General features: G+C 38.7%; 1 protein-coding gene across 1 annotated transcript in view; it reads left to right on the top strand.

Annotated features, from left to right (window-relative positions):
• SMYD3 (SET and MYND domain containing 3) overlaps nt 1–20447 on the top strand; it is a 404049-nt gene that overhangs the window by 316216 nt on the left and 67386 nt on the right. The window contains exons 7-8 of the mRNA XM_009900927.2: nt 648–750; nt 12436–12546. Coding sequence (XP_009899229.2) covers nt 648–750; nt 12436–12546 — 214 coding nt within the window. The remainder of the gene's footprint in view (nt 1–647; nt 751–12435; nt 12547–20447) is intronic.

Below are 20447 nucleotides of genomic sequence, written 5' to 3'. Positions count from 1 at the left end.
CTGATTTCAGCTGTCATGTGGCACAAGACCAAAGGCTTAACCAAAATATGCACAGAACAGAGGCAATGGCTGTATCTCTTATTTCAACTCTATACACCAAGTACTTGGAGGTTTTTGACATAGTATACTCCACTTTCTGGCAAATAGGAACTACAGGTTGATTACTGTCCCCTTTGAGCTGTGGTTCCACTCGCAACTGGTAAGATTAGTGCCCTGAAACTGAGCATAAGCAGATGAAGTAAAACACAGTTCCAAGGTACTAACGTTTTTGCTGTGAACTGTTCAGGTTGCCTTGTTGCCCTTTGCTTGCTTTGCCACCTCCCCCGAGACAGGCCTCTCAAGAGTCACTAGGAGGCCATCGCCTCCCTCCCACTCTGAGTACACAGAAGGCAGAAACATGTGAAGAGGTCCAAGCATGGCTCCTATTAGCAATGGATATAAATCCTCTAAGCATTAGTTTTCCTCCTCTAACCAAGAGCAGCTGATTTACCAAGGATTTTATTTGTTTCATAACCTAATTGTTTCATAACCTAATACTTCAGATGTAATCATGTTAGCTACTTTTAAATGATTAAAAGGAAATGGCAGTGGAGACTTCTCTGTAAAGTTCTTTCTTTCTCTTTCTTCCCCTTTACCACCCCTTACAGCATGTCATTACTGAACCACAGCTGTGACCCAAACTGTGTGATCGTTTTTGAAGGATACCAGCTTTTACTTCGCTCTGTCCGAGAGATCCAGATTGGTGAAGAGGTAATTAACTTGTCCTCCCTTCCATCACAGACACCTGCAACAATGACATCTCCCTAAATAAATCCCAGACTGCAGGGCCACCAGCTTAATATTTTGATGATATATTGATGCCACTTTCTAGCACATAGCTGTCAGAGGCAAAATAATAAATAGAATCATCTCTTCACACTGCCTGGGCCCCATAATCATTACTTCTCATAAATCACTAGCAGTCTTGATAAATTCTTGTTCCTCCTTTCCTCCTCTAGGCACTTCATTTTGTTTGTATTTGAGCATCTTTACCCTGATGGAAACATGATATTTTTGGGTGGAATGCAGTGTTCACTAGGTCACTGCAACAACAAGCATTTGTCAGTCTGCAAACATACTGTTGTAGTAAACCTTTCATTGACGGTGAAAGTAGTAAGATAAGGTTTGTTTTCTTGTCTGTTTCACTAGAAAGGACTTCAAAATATCCCTTTCAAGAGATTTCTGATTTGATCTAAGGTATTCTTAGCTTTGTTTTTACAGCAGCAATTACTTTGAAAATAGTAATTTGTGGCTAGGTAAGCATTTCAAAGTAAATGCCTTTTGCAGCAAAGCAGTATTGAATTTGCTTAGTGAGGCCTGCAAAGATGTGTGTGTATATGCAACATTCCATGCACTGATGACCTCTGTGATGCTACCTGTTGGTCATTTCAAAATCATAATGTAAATATGGTTCACACCTATGCTTCAAACTCCAGGAAGACCAAGAGCATATGTCTTCTAATTTAGAAACAGTACCACTTTTCCTCCCTCTGAAGAGGTGGATTTTGATGTGGGGGTTTGGGTGTTTGGTGTTTAGTTTGGTTTGGATTTTTAGTTTATTTTTTCTCTAAGATAGTAGACCATCAGTATAATTAAATGTTAAAATATTTTTTAAAGGCAAAGTATTGTGGACAATCAACAGAAATGCTTTTGCATGCTTACCTTTTTTGCCAAGAGAAATCTTTTAGGAGCTACTAAATGGAGCTATTAAGTGTAGATATCTTTCAGTCTGGTATTCTTCTTCAAGCTAAATTATAGACAACTTTCTTTCTAAAAAAAAAACCTTTGCCTCCAATGAAGCGATAAAATAAAGTCAGATTTTTCCAAAGAGCTGAGGTTCTGGTGTCTTTGTTGTCACTTCTGGTTTTGGTACTGAAAAGAAAACTTGCTTTAAGGAATATGTAAGCATGTAAGATTGTGTGTGTGTGTATATATATATATATATATGTATATATATATATATATGCACACTCTGTTAAAACAGGTAGCCTCTTGACTTGCCTGGAAATAAAAATCTTACTCTGAGGTACATGTTTCTTTGCATCAGGATGTGTCTAAAGAAGAAAATGGACATAAGTGAGAAAGCTAAAATACCAAGTGCACATTAGTTTTGGTATGTCATTGGAAGGGGGAAAAAAAGAAAATTATGAGGGTTTGTACAAGTCAACAGTTTAATATTATATTTTGAACATCCCAATTGCTTTTTTCTCCTACACAACTGCTGCCACTGTGTACTATATGATAGCTTTGATCCAACTTCTTTCCACACTACTTTTCTGCTTGCCTGACTCAGGGTGATCTCAGTTTTTTTGACAGCCATGTATCGATTATACACACCAATGTACATGACCTGCCTTACCTGCTATGAGCTGAGTTTTTACTTATATTACTGGGGTCATAATCTGAGCTAATGGGAGAGACAATGCATATTAGGGAGGAATCCAATTGGGTTTTCTCAATGAAGTGTGTTGCAGTGGTAAGATGAACCTTGTTTCAAGTCAAGAGGCAACAGGAAAATAAGTAATTATAAGCAGTAGAAAACTTGCTTCATCCTATTCAAACTTACACTAGATTTAGACTATTGAAATCCCCTACATAATAGCTATTAGAAAGTAAGTACACATAGAGATTTGTTTGAAATGAGAAGCTAAGTAGGAAGTAAAGCTCAGATTAGTAGAAGAGGACTGTGGCTTTACTATCAATACCGGAACAAACTTGATAGGGATTCTGGACCTATGCCAGGGAAATATCAGCCACTGCAATATGATGTGTTCACTAGGCCAGTGATAAGTAAATTAATTTTGCATATTTATCGTGCTTCCTGTCAGAGGGCACTACAACAAGTTACTTGTGTTAAGGTGTTTTTGACCATCTGCAATCACAGAGAAAACAGAGACACAGGGAGTTGAGGTCACTGGCCATTGTGGTAATGTCACATTTGTATAAACAGGGAGTCACAAATACACCTGATTTTATTTGTAAACCAGAAGAGATATTATTACATTGCAATTGGCTGCTGCAGTGTGCAGTGCAGGAATAACCTCTATGCCTCAGTCATGCTTTAGTGTGCTCATAACATACACAGTAATTATTAAATTAGCAATAAAAAGCATGCAGGATTATGAGAATCTCAAAAAGCTTTCATATCCTCTTGGAAGCTGTTTCAGTTCAGTTTTAGTTTTAGTCTTATGTCTAGATTTTGTTGGCTTTGAATGTTTTTGACATGAAGGCATGTAGCATTTAGAGGTTTTAAATTGAATTTTGGTATGGGCTTTGAAATTTATTCAAATCATAAGGCCAAAATGTATCTCAGGCAGTTAGGACTCTTGACCCAGAAAATGTTTGCCTGAGTTCTTGTAGAGTGAAAATGCTAAATGTGATTGTGCTGTATATTTGGAAAACTAGACACTCCTTAAATAATATGCAAAAATTCTAGCTATCAGGGCCTTTTATGTGGCAATGACAGTGTTTCCAGTCTCAAAGCACTAAGAAGTCATGAGTTACAAATGTTACTTTTTTGTGGGCATTAAAAGAAGGGAATAATGTGTACTTGCATGGCTTCCCAAGTCAAAGATTTGAGATAATAAAGTGCATTGCAGGAATCATGATAAAATGCTGAGAGCCTGCAAGATTTGTCTGGTCCTTAAATTTTCCTTCAGAGACAAAGATTCAGATTTATCTGTAGGTATATTATTTAGATTTTTACAAACATAGTTCTATGGAATTGCATTGTCTTTGAAGGCAGAAATTTACCATTTTAAAGAAAACCATATTGCATTCCCATTGGCAAATGAATGCTTTAGTTGATGTTCAGATTAGCAGGTTTTTTATAAGTTGTCTGTTTAAATGCAATTCATAATCCTCATTCATTGCAGAATTCTTTAAGTAAAACTTTGGCTTTGACAGGAAACTCCCTTCAAGCTTGGTAGCTTTTCAATTCTCTTCTTATTCATCCTTGTTCTGACTCTGTTATAATTCATATAAGGCAGTATGGGTCTATGGTAATACCCCACATTGTAGTGTTTGACCAGCTGGTAATGATCACCATAAAGCTGAAGTGTTTTCCATTCTGCAAGTGGCAGAAACAGAATGAAATAGGGAGCAGCTGAGAGGACAAAAGAAGTGAAAGGTGAACCAGGCTTGGGAGCAACTGTCGATTCCACAATCATTGGGTGTTGAGGCGGCTATGAAAGATTTCCTAACTCTATGTGGGCTCTACTGTTTACCAGAATTTTCTGCATAATTGAATCAAGGAGCAGGAAGAAAGAATAGATTTTTGTGGGGATTCTTTTCTATGTCCCTACTTAAAAGACTACAGGACTTTCTAAAACTTGTTTCCAGCAGCTCAAAACTAATTATAACACCTTCTTACTCTCAAGATGTTAGTTGTAGTCCTGACTGTTACAGCTTTTGTAACTTCAGGTGAGCTTACTTTGATAGTATACAAAGATTTCCATTTCTTTCACTTTCTTCTTTGCAAAAATGAAATTTGTGTTGCAAGGAAACATAAGCTATGGGGAAGGATTATAAGAAAGCAAAAATAATTTACCTAGATATCTCCAAGGATCCTTCAATGATAAGGTAGCTAATTTACTTTCTTAGAAAGACAAGCAGCCTGCTCTAAGAAGTTTTCAGAATTTCTCTACTCTTAAGTAACCATTTTAAACAGCATCAAGATGTATGCTATAATTTAAACTGACTTTTTGTTAATAACTCTGTCTCTGGAGTATTTCAGGCAGGCTTGAGCTCATTTTGCCTATTTGCCAATCAGAAATTGTATAGCTCTGGTTAGTTCAATGCACAGCTCAAATCAATTAGTCCTGCTGGAGGCGGCATGTATTAGCCGAGGTTCAGTTCCAGTGCATGTCTTCTCATCAGCTTCAGAGTTCAGTTAGAGCAATTTTTTTGTCTTTTTAAAAGTAATGCTACATATAAATCATAATTTCAGATGACCATCACTTAAACTTGTTGTCATGGTAGATTTCAACCAAAATATGTAATATTTCTGTTTTTATAGTTCTGTTAGAAGTATGTTTGACACATTAAACTTTGTCACATAACATTTTTTAAACCCAAAACTTAGCTTGAGTTAGAAGACATTTTGATCCCATATGCCAAAATAAAAAGAGCACAGACTGTTCATGACATATATAATTTTCTCTCAGAAACAGGTTTGTGTAAACAACCCTCCCTAAATCCCTGAGACCCATGGTTGTAAAACAAGAGGACTCACTTTTCCCCCCTGCTGTTTGCATTACAGTAATTAATTTTAAATTTCTACAGAATCCTCTGTCTATAAATTTAATATCTTACACTCTACTACAAAACCCCATAAATTAAGTCCACTGCAACATGGTAGTACTGGAAATTTGCATCCGCCTCATTTGGCAGATTTGAATATGAGAATGTAACCACCATACCCATGGTTAAAGAATTTCTCTGTCAGAGCAAAGAGCAGGGCTCAGGCACTGCTGCATTTCCATGGAGAAGCTCCTGAGAGTCAGTAAGTCTCACAGCTGTTAAATAATTCCCTGCCTTCATAAATGGTATTTAATATATATGCTCCATTTAGGGGGGGAAAGATTTACTGCATTCTTTGTAAGCGATGCAATAAAGAAACAAGTCTTGGTCAGCTGAAATAATGTTTTAATTAATACCCCACATGCATTAATACCCCACATTAATATCCCACATGCAAATACCATTAAGAAAACCTTTGATAAATGGACATATTTCCTAAATATGTACAAGTTAAATGAGCCTTGCAACTAATGAAGGGATCCAAAATTAGAACAAGTGTAAGAGAGAGACTTGAATACAGAATTTTTGTGTTCAAATGATTAAATGATTAGTATAGACTTAGTCACCACTAGGTTGGTCATGTTTCTAAATATTCTAATTAGGTTTTCCTGCTCAGTCTGCCAGCTACAAGCATGTTTGTTAATTTCTGCTGGCAGGACTGAGAATGGAGCCTCTGACAGGAAGAAAAACCTTGAGTTGCTAAAATGCTAGAAGGGGCTATCAATGTGATGAACACTCTTTTCTTCCTCCTTCTACCTAGTCATATGATTTAATTTAGAGCAGATTGTTATGTGACTGTTCATATTGATAACTGTTTGGTAACCTCTGGAAAAGAAACAATTGGTAGGTTGAAGGCAAGATAAAGCATATTTCATGTTGGTTGTGTGTTTGTTTTGCAGTATTAGAACTAAACCCTACTGGTGGGTTCAAAAGTAATGATAGTGTTTCAACCACTGTCTGAAGTATTTTGGCAAAGAACAGACTAATCTCTCATGAATTGTTTTTCACAGAAAATTCAGGTGCACAGTGCACATTGATGCCATCAGGGCACAAAGGTGCTGAATCCATCTGGCTTTCTGGAGTGACAGGAAGCTGCCAGGAGCTGTCTGTACTAGAAGCTGACGTGAGCCTAACAGGGAATAAGTGGGAAAAACATCCCATTGTGACTGGCCCAGAGGCCCCTTGTGTTCCTGGTATAGGTTACCTCAAGAGAAGGTACTTCAAGGACCCAAAGAGCTATTGATGGGCTTTTGGCGTGGCCATGGTGAATACAGAGAAGGTCAGACAGCTGTCTACCCTGCCTGGCCTTTCAGAGACATCCTTTTTTGTGGGATTGCTGCAGGTTGAAGAACAGCAGGTGCCAATTGCTACCAGGACGGTGCACTGGCAGCAATATCACACAAACTGAGATTCCCTGGCTCCCATTCATGAACTGATTCACCAGCTGGAGATCCAGGGAGTGATTAGCAAGACACACTCACCTTTCAAGAGTGCCATCTGGCCAGTGCGGAAATCTGACAGAGGGTGGAGATGAACAGTGGACTATTGAGGCCTGAAAAAAGTGATGCCACCACTGACTGTTGCTGTACCAAGCATGCTGGAGCTCCAGTATGAGCTGGAGTCAAAGGCAGCTAAATGGTACACTACAATCAACATCACCAATGTTTTCTTCTCAATTCCATTGGCAGTAGTGTGCAGGCCACAATTTGCTTTCACCTGTTCAATACACCTGGAATCAACTGCCCCAGGGGTGGCAACATAGCTCCACCATTTGTCATGGACTAATCCAGAGTGAACTGGAAAAGGGTGATGCCCCTGAACATCTACAGTACATCAATGATATAATTGTGTGGGGTGACATGGCAGAAGAAGTATTTGAGGAGGGAGAAAAAAATTATTCAGATACTTCTGAAGGCTGGATTTGCTATAAAGAAAAGCAAGGTCAAAGGACCTGCACAAGAAATTCAGTTCTTGGGAATAAAATGGCAGGATGAATGCTGTCATGTACCTATGGATGTGGTCAACAAGATAGCAACTATGTCTCCACCACCATCTGACAAGAAAGAGACACAGTCTTTCCTAGGATGGAAAATGCATGTTCCAGTCTGTAGTCAGCTTGTGAGCCCTCTCTATCAAGTTAACTTGGAAGAAGAGTCATTTTGAATGGGGAAGTGAGCAGCAACAAGCCTCTGAAGAGATCAAACAAGAGATAGCTCGTGCAGTGGCACTTGGGCCCATCTGCACAGGACCATCAATGCAAAATATCCTCTACACTGCAGACAGGGAACATAGTCTCACTTGGAGTCTCTAGCAGAAGACATCAGGTGAAACCTAGGATCAGCCATTGGGATTTTGGAGTAAAGGATCAGAGCTCACTATACACCAACTGAGAAGGAGATCTTAGCAGCCTATGAAGAAGTTCGAGCTGCATCAGAAGGATTGGGTACAGAAGGACCTCTCCTCTTAGCATCTACACATCCCAGTGCTACATGGAGTAAGTGGGTAGCACTGATTATGCAGTGAGCTTGACTGGGGAAGCCAAACCACCCAGGGATTCTGGAAGAGATTATGGACTGGCCAGAATGCAGAGATATTGGAGTGTTGCCTGAGGAAGTGGGTCATGCCCAGGAGGCACCACCATACAATGAGTTATCTGAAGATGAAAGGCCTTATGCTTGTTTACTGATGGATCCTGTAGTATGGTAGGAAACCATCGGAAGTGGAAAGCTGCTCTATGGAGTCCTACATGACAAGTTGTTGAGGCTACTGAAGGAGAAGGTGAATCAAGTCAGTATTCAGAAGTGAAAGCCATCCAACTGGCTCTAGAGATTGCTGAAAGAGATAAGTAGCCAGTACTTTATCTTTACACAGGTTCCTGGATGGTGGCTAATGCCATGTGGGGATGGCTACAACAGTGGAAGAAGACCAATTGACAACACAGGGGCAAGCCCATTTGGGCTGCTTCATTGTGGCAGGACATTACTGCTTGAGTAGAGAACATGACTCTGAAGGTATGCCATGTTGATGCTCACGTACCTAGGAGCTGTGAAGAACATCAAAACAATGAGCATGTAGACAAGGCTGCCAGAATTGATATAGCTCAAGTGGATCTGGACTGGGAATGTAAAGGTGGACTGTTTGTAGCTCAATGGGCCCACAAAACATAAGGAGAGGAGTGATAGAGTGGCTTTGGTTGGCATCTGGCCCTTAGGACAGGGCCAAGCCACCACAGCACTCTCTTGCACATGTCTGAACTTGATTAAATCTCTATTACTGCTGGATGACACCTGAACCCAAAGCCCAGTAGTCATGGATTAGAACCACTTATGTTTATGCAGAGTATAAGATGGACAGCAAGACAGTGTGCAGAATACTGAGTTACAATGAGACATGGAAATCAGAAGTTTGTAATGGGAGAGGGATATTGGTCTTGGAAGGCCTGAAGAATGAGGTTAGGACTACAGCTTGATTGGAAAATGCTATGCAGGAAAGAGACAAATCTTTCTTACTCCATGGAGGAGGATGTTAGAGTAGGACCGGTTGGGGAAAAAAACAAGCATAAAATTGATGGGGTCATTGGTGATGATTAAGAAAGCAGAGTAGGGTAACAAGGACTGTCAACTTTGGAGAGTGAGTATTAGTGGTCAAGTATGGGGAAAAGTGTAAGATGAGGCATGTAAGGGAGGCAGAAGGGCAGATGAGGGCAGATAGTGCGAAGTGGGTTGAAGATGCTTTCGTATGAGGAGAGTTTCTCAGAGTCTGGGTTGACTTGGGCTAGTCAGCAATTAAGGATAATTAGGGCAGTGTTTAGGATTAAGTAGAGTGAGAGTATAAATGTGATTGTGTTAATTGCTCTTCTCTGGGTTTGCACCAGATCTTAGAGATTGGAAGTCAATTGTAATTAATATACCAGAAGAGCATGATCCTCATCAGTAGATGTTTATGTAGAGGAATAATCAGATAACGTCAACAAAATGTCACTATCAGGCTGCTGCTTCAAATCTGAAGTGATGGTTGGGTGTAAAGTGGAATTTAATTAAGCATAGGAGGCAGATTAGGAGGAAGGAGGATCCGATGATGGTGTGTAGACCATCAAAGAAGATTGTGCTGTATACTACACTGGTGATTGAGAATGGTGCTTCATGGTATTCTATTGCCTGGAGGGCAGGGAAGTAGAATCCAAGTAGGATTGTTATGGTTAGTGCATGGATGGCTTGTATTTGGTCTCCTTCTGCAGGCAAAAGGTCACGTAATGTGTTTACTAATGTGCCATAAGAAAGAAGCATAAGTGGTTTGATGGGGTTGGCTTGAAACCAATGTATGAAGGTTCAGTTCCTTCCTTTCTTGGACCTGGATGAAGGCTGGCTCTTCAAAGGTGTGATATGGGGGTGGGCAGTTGTGGATTCATTCAATATTAATGTGGATTAGTTCTGATTGTAGGACTTATTGTTTTGGAGAAAATGCTTCTCAGATAATGAAGTATGATCACAGCAGTTATTGAGATTAATGAGCTGATTTGGAATATGGTATTTTATAGGGTCTAGGCATCCAGGTAGTCTGAATATCGCCAAGGAAGTGTGTGTGGGAAGAATGTTAGGTTACACCTGAGAATATGACTCTGAAGTGAGCTTTTGCTCACGTGTTATTGAAGGTGCATCCTGTGAACAGGGGGAATCAGTGGGTAAATCTGGCCAGGATAGCAAATACAGCCCCTATTGAGAGGATGTAGTGGAAGTGGGCAACTACGTAATATGTGTCATGTCTAGAGAAGAGTTTGCTAGGACAATTTTGGTTAGGCCCCCTATGGTGAATAAGAGGATAAAGCCTAGGGCCCACAGCATGGTTGGGGGGGACAGTCTCATTTGATAGTTCCTCTGTGGAGTGTAGCTAGTCAGCCAAAAACTTCAATTCCTGTTGGGATAGCTATTATTACAGTAGCGGATGTGAAGTATGCTTGGATGTCTGCATCTGTTCCTGCTGTGAATATGTGGTGGGCTCATATGATGAAGCCTAGGATTCCAATGGATAATATGGCTCATATTGTTCCTATATAGCCAAATGGTTCTTTTTTACTGGTGTAGTACTTTACTATGTAGGAAATGATGCTGAATCCTGGCAGGATGAGAATGTATATTTCTGGGTGGCCAAAGAATCAGAAGAGGTGTTGATATAAGATTAGATCACCACCTCTGGCAGGGTCAAAGGATGTAGTGTTCAGGTTGTGGTCTGTAAGAAGCATGGTGATGCCAGCGGCAAGGACTGGGAGTGATAGAAGGAGTAGGATGGCAGATGAGGGATCAGACCATTGTGGGACCAGCAGGATGAAGAGATCAGACCATTGTACCAAGGAAGACTGTGTAAGAGCTAGAACTGAAGTCTAGAAATCAGGTTTATATAACCCAAGTATGGAGAATAAGACTGGAATAATGATTCTGATGCCCAGAGTCAGGAAAGAGCAAGAATAAGAAGAGGGATGGATTGTAAAGAGTATAGCAGAAGAGACCAAGCTTGGGAGAAAAGAACAGAAAGGCAGTAAGCAAAACAATTTCCATTCATTCACTGCAGGAAGCTCAGAGGAAAGTCTGCAAGCTCCTGTGTGTATGATTAGTACAGACTATTCTCCTGTAAACTAACCAGTCCCCCTCTAAGTTCCGACATAGACAAGCAGGGATAGAACATTATTTAGAGTGCAAAACCTAACAAAGCATTCACACTTTCTAAGTTTTGGTAATCTGTGGAACTTTGTCTCTTTCATTGTTAATGCTATTAATCTTCAGTGATGGCCCATATTTATTTTTTTTCTGCAGGCTTTCTGCTTATGATCGTTTTAAGAGCTTGACTTTGTCATTTCAGTAATCTTTTAATACAGTCTTCCTTAAGTATGTAATCAAACTGTACTGTAATAATAAATGGAAAAAAATATGCAGGCGTTGCTTTAATTGCTTGTCAATTGCTTCTTTAATTGGAACGCTCACTAATGTGCAAAACGCAGGTTCTGACAATACGTAGTCATTACTACAAATCGGTCAGGTTTTCCTGTAATTTCTTTGAGTGGACTCTTGTGATTTGACTAAGAATCATGTGAAAATTCTCCCAATTAGCTGAAGTGTCTAGGCTCAGGATGAAATAATGTGACCTGTTGTTTTTTGGTTTTTTTTCCCTTTAGCTCTGACCCCTCTGGAGTATTTCAAAATGTGTTGGGCGTATAGTGTAATCACTCAATAGCGTGTGTGACTGAAGGCTGGGCTGAGCTGGGCTGTTATTTTGTTATGTTCTTCCCCTTATCATTAGTTTGTGCCTCTGCAGCACTTTAAATATTTGAAGGACTCTACAAATGATTAGCCCTGTAACATTCCTTCTGGCAGTCATCAAAGTGAACAAACTACAGACTTCTCTGTAGTTTGTTGGAATTCAGCCTGTACAGCATGAGGAGTTGAAAATGGCACCAATGTGAGCATTTTCTTTTATAATTTTAATAAATTTTCTTGTCAGTAGTTTCAACAACTCTTGCTGCAATGCTTTTGTGCTTCCTTGGTTGCAAGGAAAACATCACAGGCATACTGAAGATAGGTATGAAATAAGAGGAATTTTCCTCAGGCTCCAGCATATATCTGTGAGAAAGCAGGGACTTCCCTGAGACAAAATTTTTGGAGATAGTTGAATGTTGTATAACACCAGTGCTAAATACATACTTAAGCTTTGGAGACAGACAGAAAATGAGTTTTCATGTACAGGGAATTCACATATTGAACTTTCCCTCTCTCCTTTTCTCCCTTCTCTCTCTCACTTTCCCCTACCCTCTCCCTTCTCTCCCCTCTTTCTCTCTCTCCTTTCTTTTGAAATAGTGCTAATTCTTTGAGGATTAATAATTTCAAACAATATTAATGTGGAAATGTGAAAAGAGTGTACCTCCATGGAAATTATTTTGGGCCTTTTGTTTTGGGTTTTTTAAGAGTATTATTTTTTTTCTAGGAGATTATCTGTTAAGAATGACTTTTAAATTTTGCTGGAAGAATGTATGTCACCTTAGTTACACATACACAGATTTTTTTTTCTAAAATATACCAACTCTGGTTCTGTATGTACTGCACACAGCTCAACATCAGCTATATTGAATCACTGATGCCCACCAGTGAACGTCAAAAGCAACTGATGCGCCAGTACTGCTTTGAATGTGACTGTCTTCTCTGCCAGAATGAAGAAAAGGTATGTTGAGCAAAAAATTCCTTGACAATGAAACAGAATTTCCCAATGCCAGTCAGAAATTTCCTTTATATAGTACTTATCTTTTGCTACTAATTGAATAGCCAGAATTTTAAAAGTGACCTCTGCCCTCAGTGCTGTTTTTGTTGCTGTGAAAGACAGCCTTGAAGGAAAGCAGGAAATGTTGGCAATATGATAAGAGGAATTTCTTGCTAATGCATGCATTGTTCATAAAGATAGAAACTTTTTTCAGTTCCAAGAATTGGTTCAGATAATTTTGAGATTCAAGGACTTCTGAACATGAGAGTTAACATGACTTTAATTCAAAAAACATTATTCAAAAAGAATAGTCTTGGAACTTTAACTGAAGGCGCTTGTCTGATGCTACAGGAAGGCTGTGCTGATCCTCTTTGTAATGTAAAATTGATTCTGACAAACACCTGCACCAAAAATTTTCAGGAACTACCAGACATATTCTCAGTAAACTTTACCAGTTGTTAGAGAAAGTAGAGAATGCTCTTGAATGACTATGTGTAGTTTTTATGTTCTCTTTCACACATTCTTTGAGTCACTAGTTGCAGTAGATAGATTTTTGTTCAGCATGCCCTTATACTAGTGTTCAGCCTAGCTTGGTTTAATTATATTATATGTTGCTTCATATTTATACAGCCTGGCCAGAATAATTTTGGCATTTTGCAAAATGAGGCTGGTTTCATAGCAGCTCATGAACTTTGTCTCTCTAGATATGTATATATATGCTTGTTCTTATTTTCATAAATGCCTGTTTGGGGTGAGTCGTGCTATTGCTAAATGTGTTCCCAGTAGATTGGAAATGGTAAGAAAGGATGAAATTTCAAGGAGTATAATATGATGCAAGAAATATTTGTTGTACAACAAAAAGAAAAAAGAACAACAAAGTTTAAACTCTGTGTTGGTTACAACAGTTCTTTGTGTGTAGTTTCATTCAATACGTAATATATCCTTTGATTCATCAGTAAACTGCTCAAAAGTAATGCTAAATTACTTCCGGTCCATGTGCAAAAGCTGTTGGCACCCTCTCCCTGTTAAAGATTGCTGCAATGCTGCTTAGGGGCAGTGAAAAGAAGTTAAGATCTATTTTTGTCTTTTTTGTTGTTTTTTTTTAAGATGACATTCAAGTGCCATGAAATCTTAGAATAGTTTTGGGGAATGGCATCCTCACAGATGCACTGATGATTAAGAAGGTTAAGGCATCAGAAAGGATCACTTAACAGTTTGTGCAAAGGTAGACTAAAGATGTAAAGACCATCCAGCATATGGAATGTTTTAAGATTCACAAGATGGAGTATACTTCACTGTAAGACAACCTACAGCAATTGAAAAATACTGTAGTGAAATTACATGCACATACATTGGTAAAAGCAATAGTTTCATACATAGGTTGAACTTAATTAGTGATTATTATTTCTCTTTAACATTTTTAAGTGCAGTTTGAGTTTATATGCTGTAGTCTTTTATTGACCATTGGCAAGATTTCCCTGTGGGGATGGTACTGCAAAATGTTTGGAAAGCTCTTTGAGCCTCTATTTTAAAATTCTGTATTTTAAAATTCTGTGGTTTCCTTATTGCTACTATGTAACAATGCTGGTTTAAGGTCTCTTAGCTTTAAGGACTGGATTTGTTTTAATGAGAACAGTTTCTTCAAGTGTAATGGCTTGAGTTTTAGTTGTTTATGCAGTTCCCATTGCTATGTGGTATCTTAGTGTTATGTAAAAAATGTAATTACAAAAAAAAATCATATTTAACCTCAGGGACACATGCATGAGCAAATAACAGGTTTAGCCTACAAACTGACACTAACATCTAACTTTAGTTAGGCACCTAATATAAGCCAGTTTTTAGCTTCACTCCATACCCAAAGAAAAGACAAACAGCACATTCATACTGTCTTGCAGTAGAAAACTAAGAAGACATTAAACAATTCCCTTCAAGTAAATGCTCACAGTGAGGCAGGTAAAGTTGGGTGCCATAAATTATACTGCTCCATGAAGTATAAATAAACGTAAAATCAAGAATCACTCAATTTCTTTTCTGTGCTAGCTGTCATGGATAGCAGAGTGCAGTTGCCACAAGATAACTTCAGCACACTAACATCCAGATTGCCAGTAACATTTGTTTATGCAAATCACTTCAAGCATTTGTCTCTGGCTACTGCCACAGTCACTGTTTCTTCAGTGTTATTTCTGCTGAAATTGATCTAACTCAGTGGTTACATCATACTAGAATGTCACACACAAGAGTAATGTGTTGAAGTGCTCTTTTGCCATTCGAGCTTACATGATTCTGCAAGGGCTTTTTCTGGTATTTCAGGTCTCTGGTGAACTAGGATTTAAGAGACAACTTATCTATGAAGAAATGTTCTTTATTTCTCACTTACTCTAATGTTTCATGTCACAACTGTATAAAACAGCAAAATTCACTCTGAAACCAGCAACAGCTTTAAAATTCACAGCCACTTGGTCTTTGTGACTAGATGGTCTAGTCATGAGGTCTGTGGTGACAGGTTAGACTGGATGATCTTTGAGGTCTCTTCCAACCCTGGTGATACTGTGAATGGCTGAAGAGATACTACTGTGAACTTCATACAGCATAAGAATCTTCCCTAACTACTGCCTAGGTATATACAGATCACTTATACAATTGTCTAGATCTGAGAGTGTAATATGGCAAAGGCTGAATTTTCAAGTATACTGCAACAGGCTGCAGCCCAACTACGGAGACACTGTTGAAGTTGTAACACATCAACCTCAGCTGATGTACACTGGCACACTCAGTGTGAGCAGGCGCAGCCCTTGACTGAATGGAGAGGGCCACGGCTGTGCAGTCAGAATTGTATTGCGTGTCATGAGACTAAATGTTTCTCACTGAGGACGACTCATGAAGGGACTTCAAATTGAATCCTTGCTTGCTATACAGTATTTTTTTAGCTGTTCATCCAACTGTGAGTACAGCCATAGAATAATCCAGTTGCGTAGCTGTCGTCAAGGATGACAAAAATACAGAGACAAACCGTGGCAACTATCTGGACCTGTGAATCTCAAATAATATTTGGTGCCTGGGACTCAAATTCAGCTGCATTTTGATTGACAAGGGAAGAGTAGCAAGTGCTAACACATCAGCATAAACTTGTTAAGATAATATTAAGGTGAACATTTTGGTGGTACAGTTGTGGCCAAACTAAATGGCACTTGCTAAAAATACAAACCATACTTTTAACTGATTTTGACCCACATTGGGAAAAAAAAAAAACAAAACAGTAACTAAAGCAGGAAAAAAACCCATGTCTTTCTAAAAGTCACTTATACAATACTTCCTGTTAATACCTTATTACTACCATAATGTCCAGTTCATTTTTTCTCCGACAGCTTTATACATTATTATTTACTCCATTTTAAGATCAGTCTCCACTGTCATTTGGAAATTTAGGCCTTCCTTAAAGCTGAACTCTTGGCAGTGTATTACTATTTCAGCACATAAAAGCCCCGTACTGTAATTATAATTAAAGACGGGATTACATTGCTGACAAACATTTTAAATGGAGAACAGTTTTTCACGAGCCAGAGTATAGTTCATGTTCTGCACTTTCAGCCAAGGATTTCAGGGAGATTTGTGTTTATAGAATCACTTTGTTATGAGTTGTCTTTCTTATTTGGAGCCAGAATTTAATATTTTAGTGCAACTTGCGTCGTGGAAGGCTTTTATTTTTCACAAGGTCAAAAGCAATGCTTTGGAATAATTTTTATTTTTGGCCAATATTTGATATTTACCTGAGTTAGTAATAACATAATGCCATCAAGTACATTATTCCTTCAATCAGTGTGTTGCTTTACTTGCATAGTTCTTACATTGCATCCTGAATTGTGATAGAGAGCATCACAAGTCTGGTTTCCAACTCAAGGGCTCTTAAAATTAGGTCCTTTGAACAGCAGCCAAACCATCTACATCTATATAAAAATGTTGCCTGCAATTCTTTAGCTGGTATTGCACTTCCATACGTCTACTGTCTCTTTTATAAGGTTTCCAAACCTACTAGAAGTTTTGACAGGCTTTTTCTATCCGAGGAAATAACACAACTGAAGTTTAGGAATCTGATCAAATGTTAATAGTCCTCTAAGTAAGCTGATAAAACTTATTGCTGGAGGGTATATCCGTGGTTGATAGGCCTCATTGAGGTTTCTGAGAGATGCTTGAATACAACCAAGTATAGAATTTCCACATTTTCATCTTTGATCTTCATGTTTGGTTTCAGCAATGTCATTGAAGAACGTGTGCTTAAATCACAGGGGCACTGTTACATGAAAAATGTTATTATTGACTGTTGTTTTGAATTAGTATGTAAAGGCTTTACGTAAGATCACTGTAGTGATGTTAGTACAGAAATATTACCCCTCCTTTAGGGAGCATGTATTTAGGAGAAAGGAAATACAAAATTATATGTTAAGAAGTGCCTTTTTTAAATTGCTGAATTTAAATTGCTAAGTTCCAGAAGTTTTTGTCCCAGTTTATCCAATATTTATTTATTTTCAGGCTTTGGCAATTTTAACTAAGTTTTCCAAATACTATATGAAAGAAGAGATCACCAAACTAGTTCAAAAGAAGGAGTCTAGGAAACAAGGATTAAATAGGATTGTTGAAACCAAGTCTATTCATACAGCTTGTCTGAACATAAAACTCCTTGATAAAAGCAAAGACTAAAAAGCATCTGTATCTCTAGTCATTGTTCTAAGGTACCTGCTAAGTACTAAGGTAGTGTTAAAAATAAATAAATATATCAGGACTTTGTGCCAATAAAATGCTTGTTTAATCCATTTCATATCAAAAGATAGTTGGCAATAGTTTATTTTAGAAATCATCCATTCATGCCTCTTTTTGATGATTTGCCACTAGGACTGTCTTTGAAGCAATCTATGAAAGAAAGTCAAGCCAAAGCAGTCATTTTTCACCCACCTCCACTTTCAGCCCAGTGTTAGTATAACCAGTGCCTACAAAAGCCAATGGCAGTAATTAATAGCCCACTGGGACACAATACTGATTCTTGCCATAGGTGTTGGGCTGATTAAGAGTTCCTTCCTTCTGGCAAGACATTTGAGAGTGACATAAACCCTGGATTGGTTCCTGAAATCCAACAGTCAGCCTAAAACTCTTCCATTCCCTTTCAAAGGATCTTACCCTCTAGGGATGCATTTCCAAACAGTGAAGTACAGAGGGCTGTGTTTTGGGGGGTTTTGTGGTTTGTTGTTGTTGGGTTTTTTTGCTTTCCTGGTGCCAAGAATGACACTGAAAACAAGGCAACTGCTTCTAATTTCTGGGCTCTCTTGTTTATTACAAAGGCATCATCTCTTCTGCTTCTTAGCATTTCTTACATGACATCTGAGGCTTTTGGCTTCTTCCATCATTCAGTATTTTATTTTTTGTCCATCAAAGGGCAATCCCATGGACAGTGATAATGGACTGTGGTAATTTTTCTACGACAACTTACCTGTCACATTTGCGTTGTAACTTGCTCAGTGTGCCCTGGTGATGACTTGGCATACTTAGCTGGAGCTCACAGGTTTACAAAGGTCACAGAAAAGATACTGATGTTCTTATAAAGAACATGAATTCAAAGCTTGTTCAGGAGATTCTTTGTAGGGAAATCTGTGTCAATTTGGTCCAGCAGGTTTGTATTTGGAGCCAATGGAGGAGTTTGGAGTGTGGCATTCTCCCAGGAGTCTGGCTTTCTGTTCATCTCAGGGGAGCACAATCTCATTTCTTTCAGACTTAGCCATCTAAGAGGAAATGTAAATCTTCTGACATGTTTTAAGCAGAAACACGTTTTAGCCAAGGGAAGGGAGTCTGCTCTTATCACTGTTTCAGGCTGTAGCAGCTATATTTAAGTGCCTGGCTAGCAATATTCCCTTTCAGTACTTAAAAAAACCCACACCAAACCCAAACTTTTTAGCAGGGCCTGTTGCAACAGGACAAGGGGTGATGGTTTTAAACTAGAAGAGGATAAATTTAGACTACACATATGGAAGAAATTCTTTACAATGAGAGCAGTAAAACATGGAAAGAGATTGTCCAGAGTAGCAATGCCCCAACTGTGGAGACGTTCAAGGCCAATCTGGATGAGGCTCTCAGAAACCTCATCTATTGAAAGATGTCCCTGCTCACTGCAGTGGGAACAAAATGATATCTGCATGAGAGCAAGAATGATATTTTATCCTAGGTGTCAGATCATTTTCCCCATGACTCTGTTGGTGCTTTAGGCAGTGGGTGAGGTGCAGGCGAGTCCAAGATACAGGCAGTTCACCATATCTTTTTCTCTAGATTCCTACACCAAATTAAGTAAAAATAGGAGCCCAGATATTTGCTTTCTCAAGTGTATATTTTGACTAATGGACTATGAATTATAAAGAAAAAGGAAGGAGAGGAGAGAGAAGGAAGGAGAGAAAAGGAAGAAGAGGAAAGAAAATTTTAAAAAATAGTGAAAATATCTTTTTTTCTCATCAGTTCTATGGAAGTAAGCTAAATCCCTTTCTGACAAGGAATTAATTTTACCACTTAACTTTAAACACCCAAACCAAGGTATTAACAATATAGACAGCAATCATAACATCAGCCATTGCTGGCATGCTGTAAATTTCACTCCCTGCATTTCAGTTTTCTCTCCTGCTAGACTGTCAGCTCTTTAGAGTGAGTAACTGTACTCTGTGCAGTCTAAAACCCTGGAAAACAGTGTAGCTAAATGTATAATGTAATGTAATAATAATAATATAGCAACTGTAAAGTCTACAAGTCACAACAACATGGAGGAAGGAAAGAAGATGGAAAAGGACTCTATACTTTATCAGCAAAATTGTGAGTAACTTGAAATTGCACACTTCTTTTGAAGATCTCTGAAAATTTTTTGCAGTCCATCTTCAGGTAATTTCAGCAAAAGATGTTGTCATTCCCTGTTGAAGACATCATCCAAAACTACTAGAGGAACCATTTTCATTATGGAAAACCAACATTTCTTTTTTTCAGCTGTAGTTCCTGTGATGCTCCTTCATATCAGTGCATCCCATGTCTTTCTTTTCAGACTCTGAATATACTTTCTTCATACTCCACATTTCTGATTTTTAATGCCATCCTGATTGTATGCTGTATGCTTCCACTTTTATGTTGGGCCATTGTTCTTTTTGTTTTATTTTTCTTTGCTGGAAATTTGCTGTAATAAATCTTACCTTTCTTAGAGTATATTTTTTTCTGACATCAACTGCTGCCCATCTGTGCTGATTTGAGCTTTACCCAGAGTCTAAAAGCCCAAGTGGTTACAGATTGAGATTCCTCCTTCACTCTTTCCTGGTAAAGTAAGGTAAAACAAAATCAGGTAGGGAAGAGGAGAGGTAAATTCATGAAAGAAATAGTCTGGAATTGGTTTGGAAGTAAAAGAGATAATTTTTAAACAAAATATATATATACAGCAATAACAGGGAGGGTTCACAAAGGTAAGGGATAAGGATAAATAGGAAAATACACAAAATAAAGCCTGGATAGTCCTGTATTCCCTTGGTTGTAAGTGGATTCAGTTCTTTAGAAAGCGTGAATGCAGCTTGGAAAGTTGGCCCTGACCACATGGTCAGTGCAGGGAGCAGAAGCAGCAGATGATCTCTCTTGAGCAGGTGAAGCACAGAAAGAGAGAGAAGTAAAAGATGTCCGCCCTTTGTACAGGCTTGCAGGACAGGAAGGGGGAGTGGAATAGACCACCTTTGACTCAGGGGACCCCTCCTCCTGGGAAGGGGAAAACCCAAGTCCCTCTCTGCCCACCTGGATCAAGTTTCTTTTGTCCACCTGGGGGCTGGGTTCTTTTTTCAGGCACCATCAAGGATAGATGTAACTGA

The sequence above is a fragment of the Dryobates pubescens genome, chromosome 6, assembly GCF_014839835.1.
Source record: "Dryobates pubescens isolate bDryPub1 chromosome 6, bDryPub1.pri, whole genome shotgun sequence".
Lineage (NCBI taxonomy): Eukaryota > Metazoa > Chordata > Aves > Piciformes > Picidae > Dryobates > Dryobates pubescens.
The sequence above is the reverse complement of the archived record's forward strand: the minus strand, read 5'-3'. Positions and strand labels throughout refer to the sequence as shown.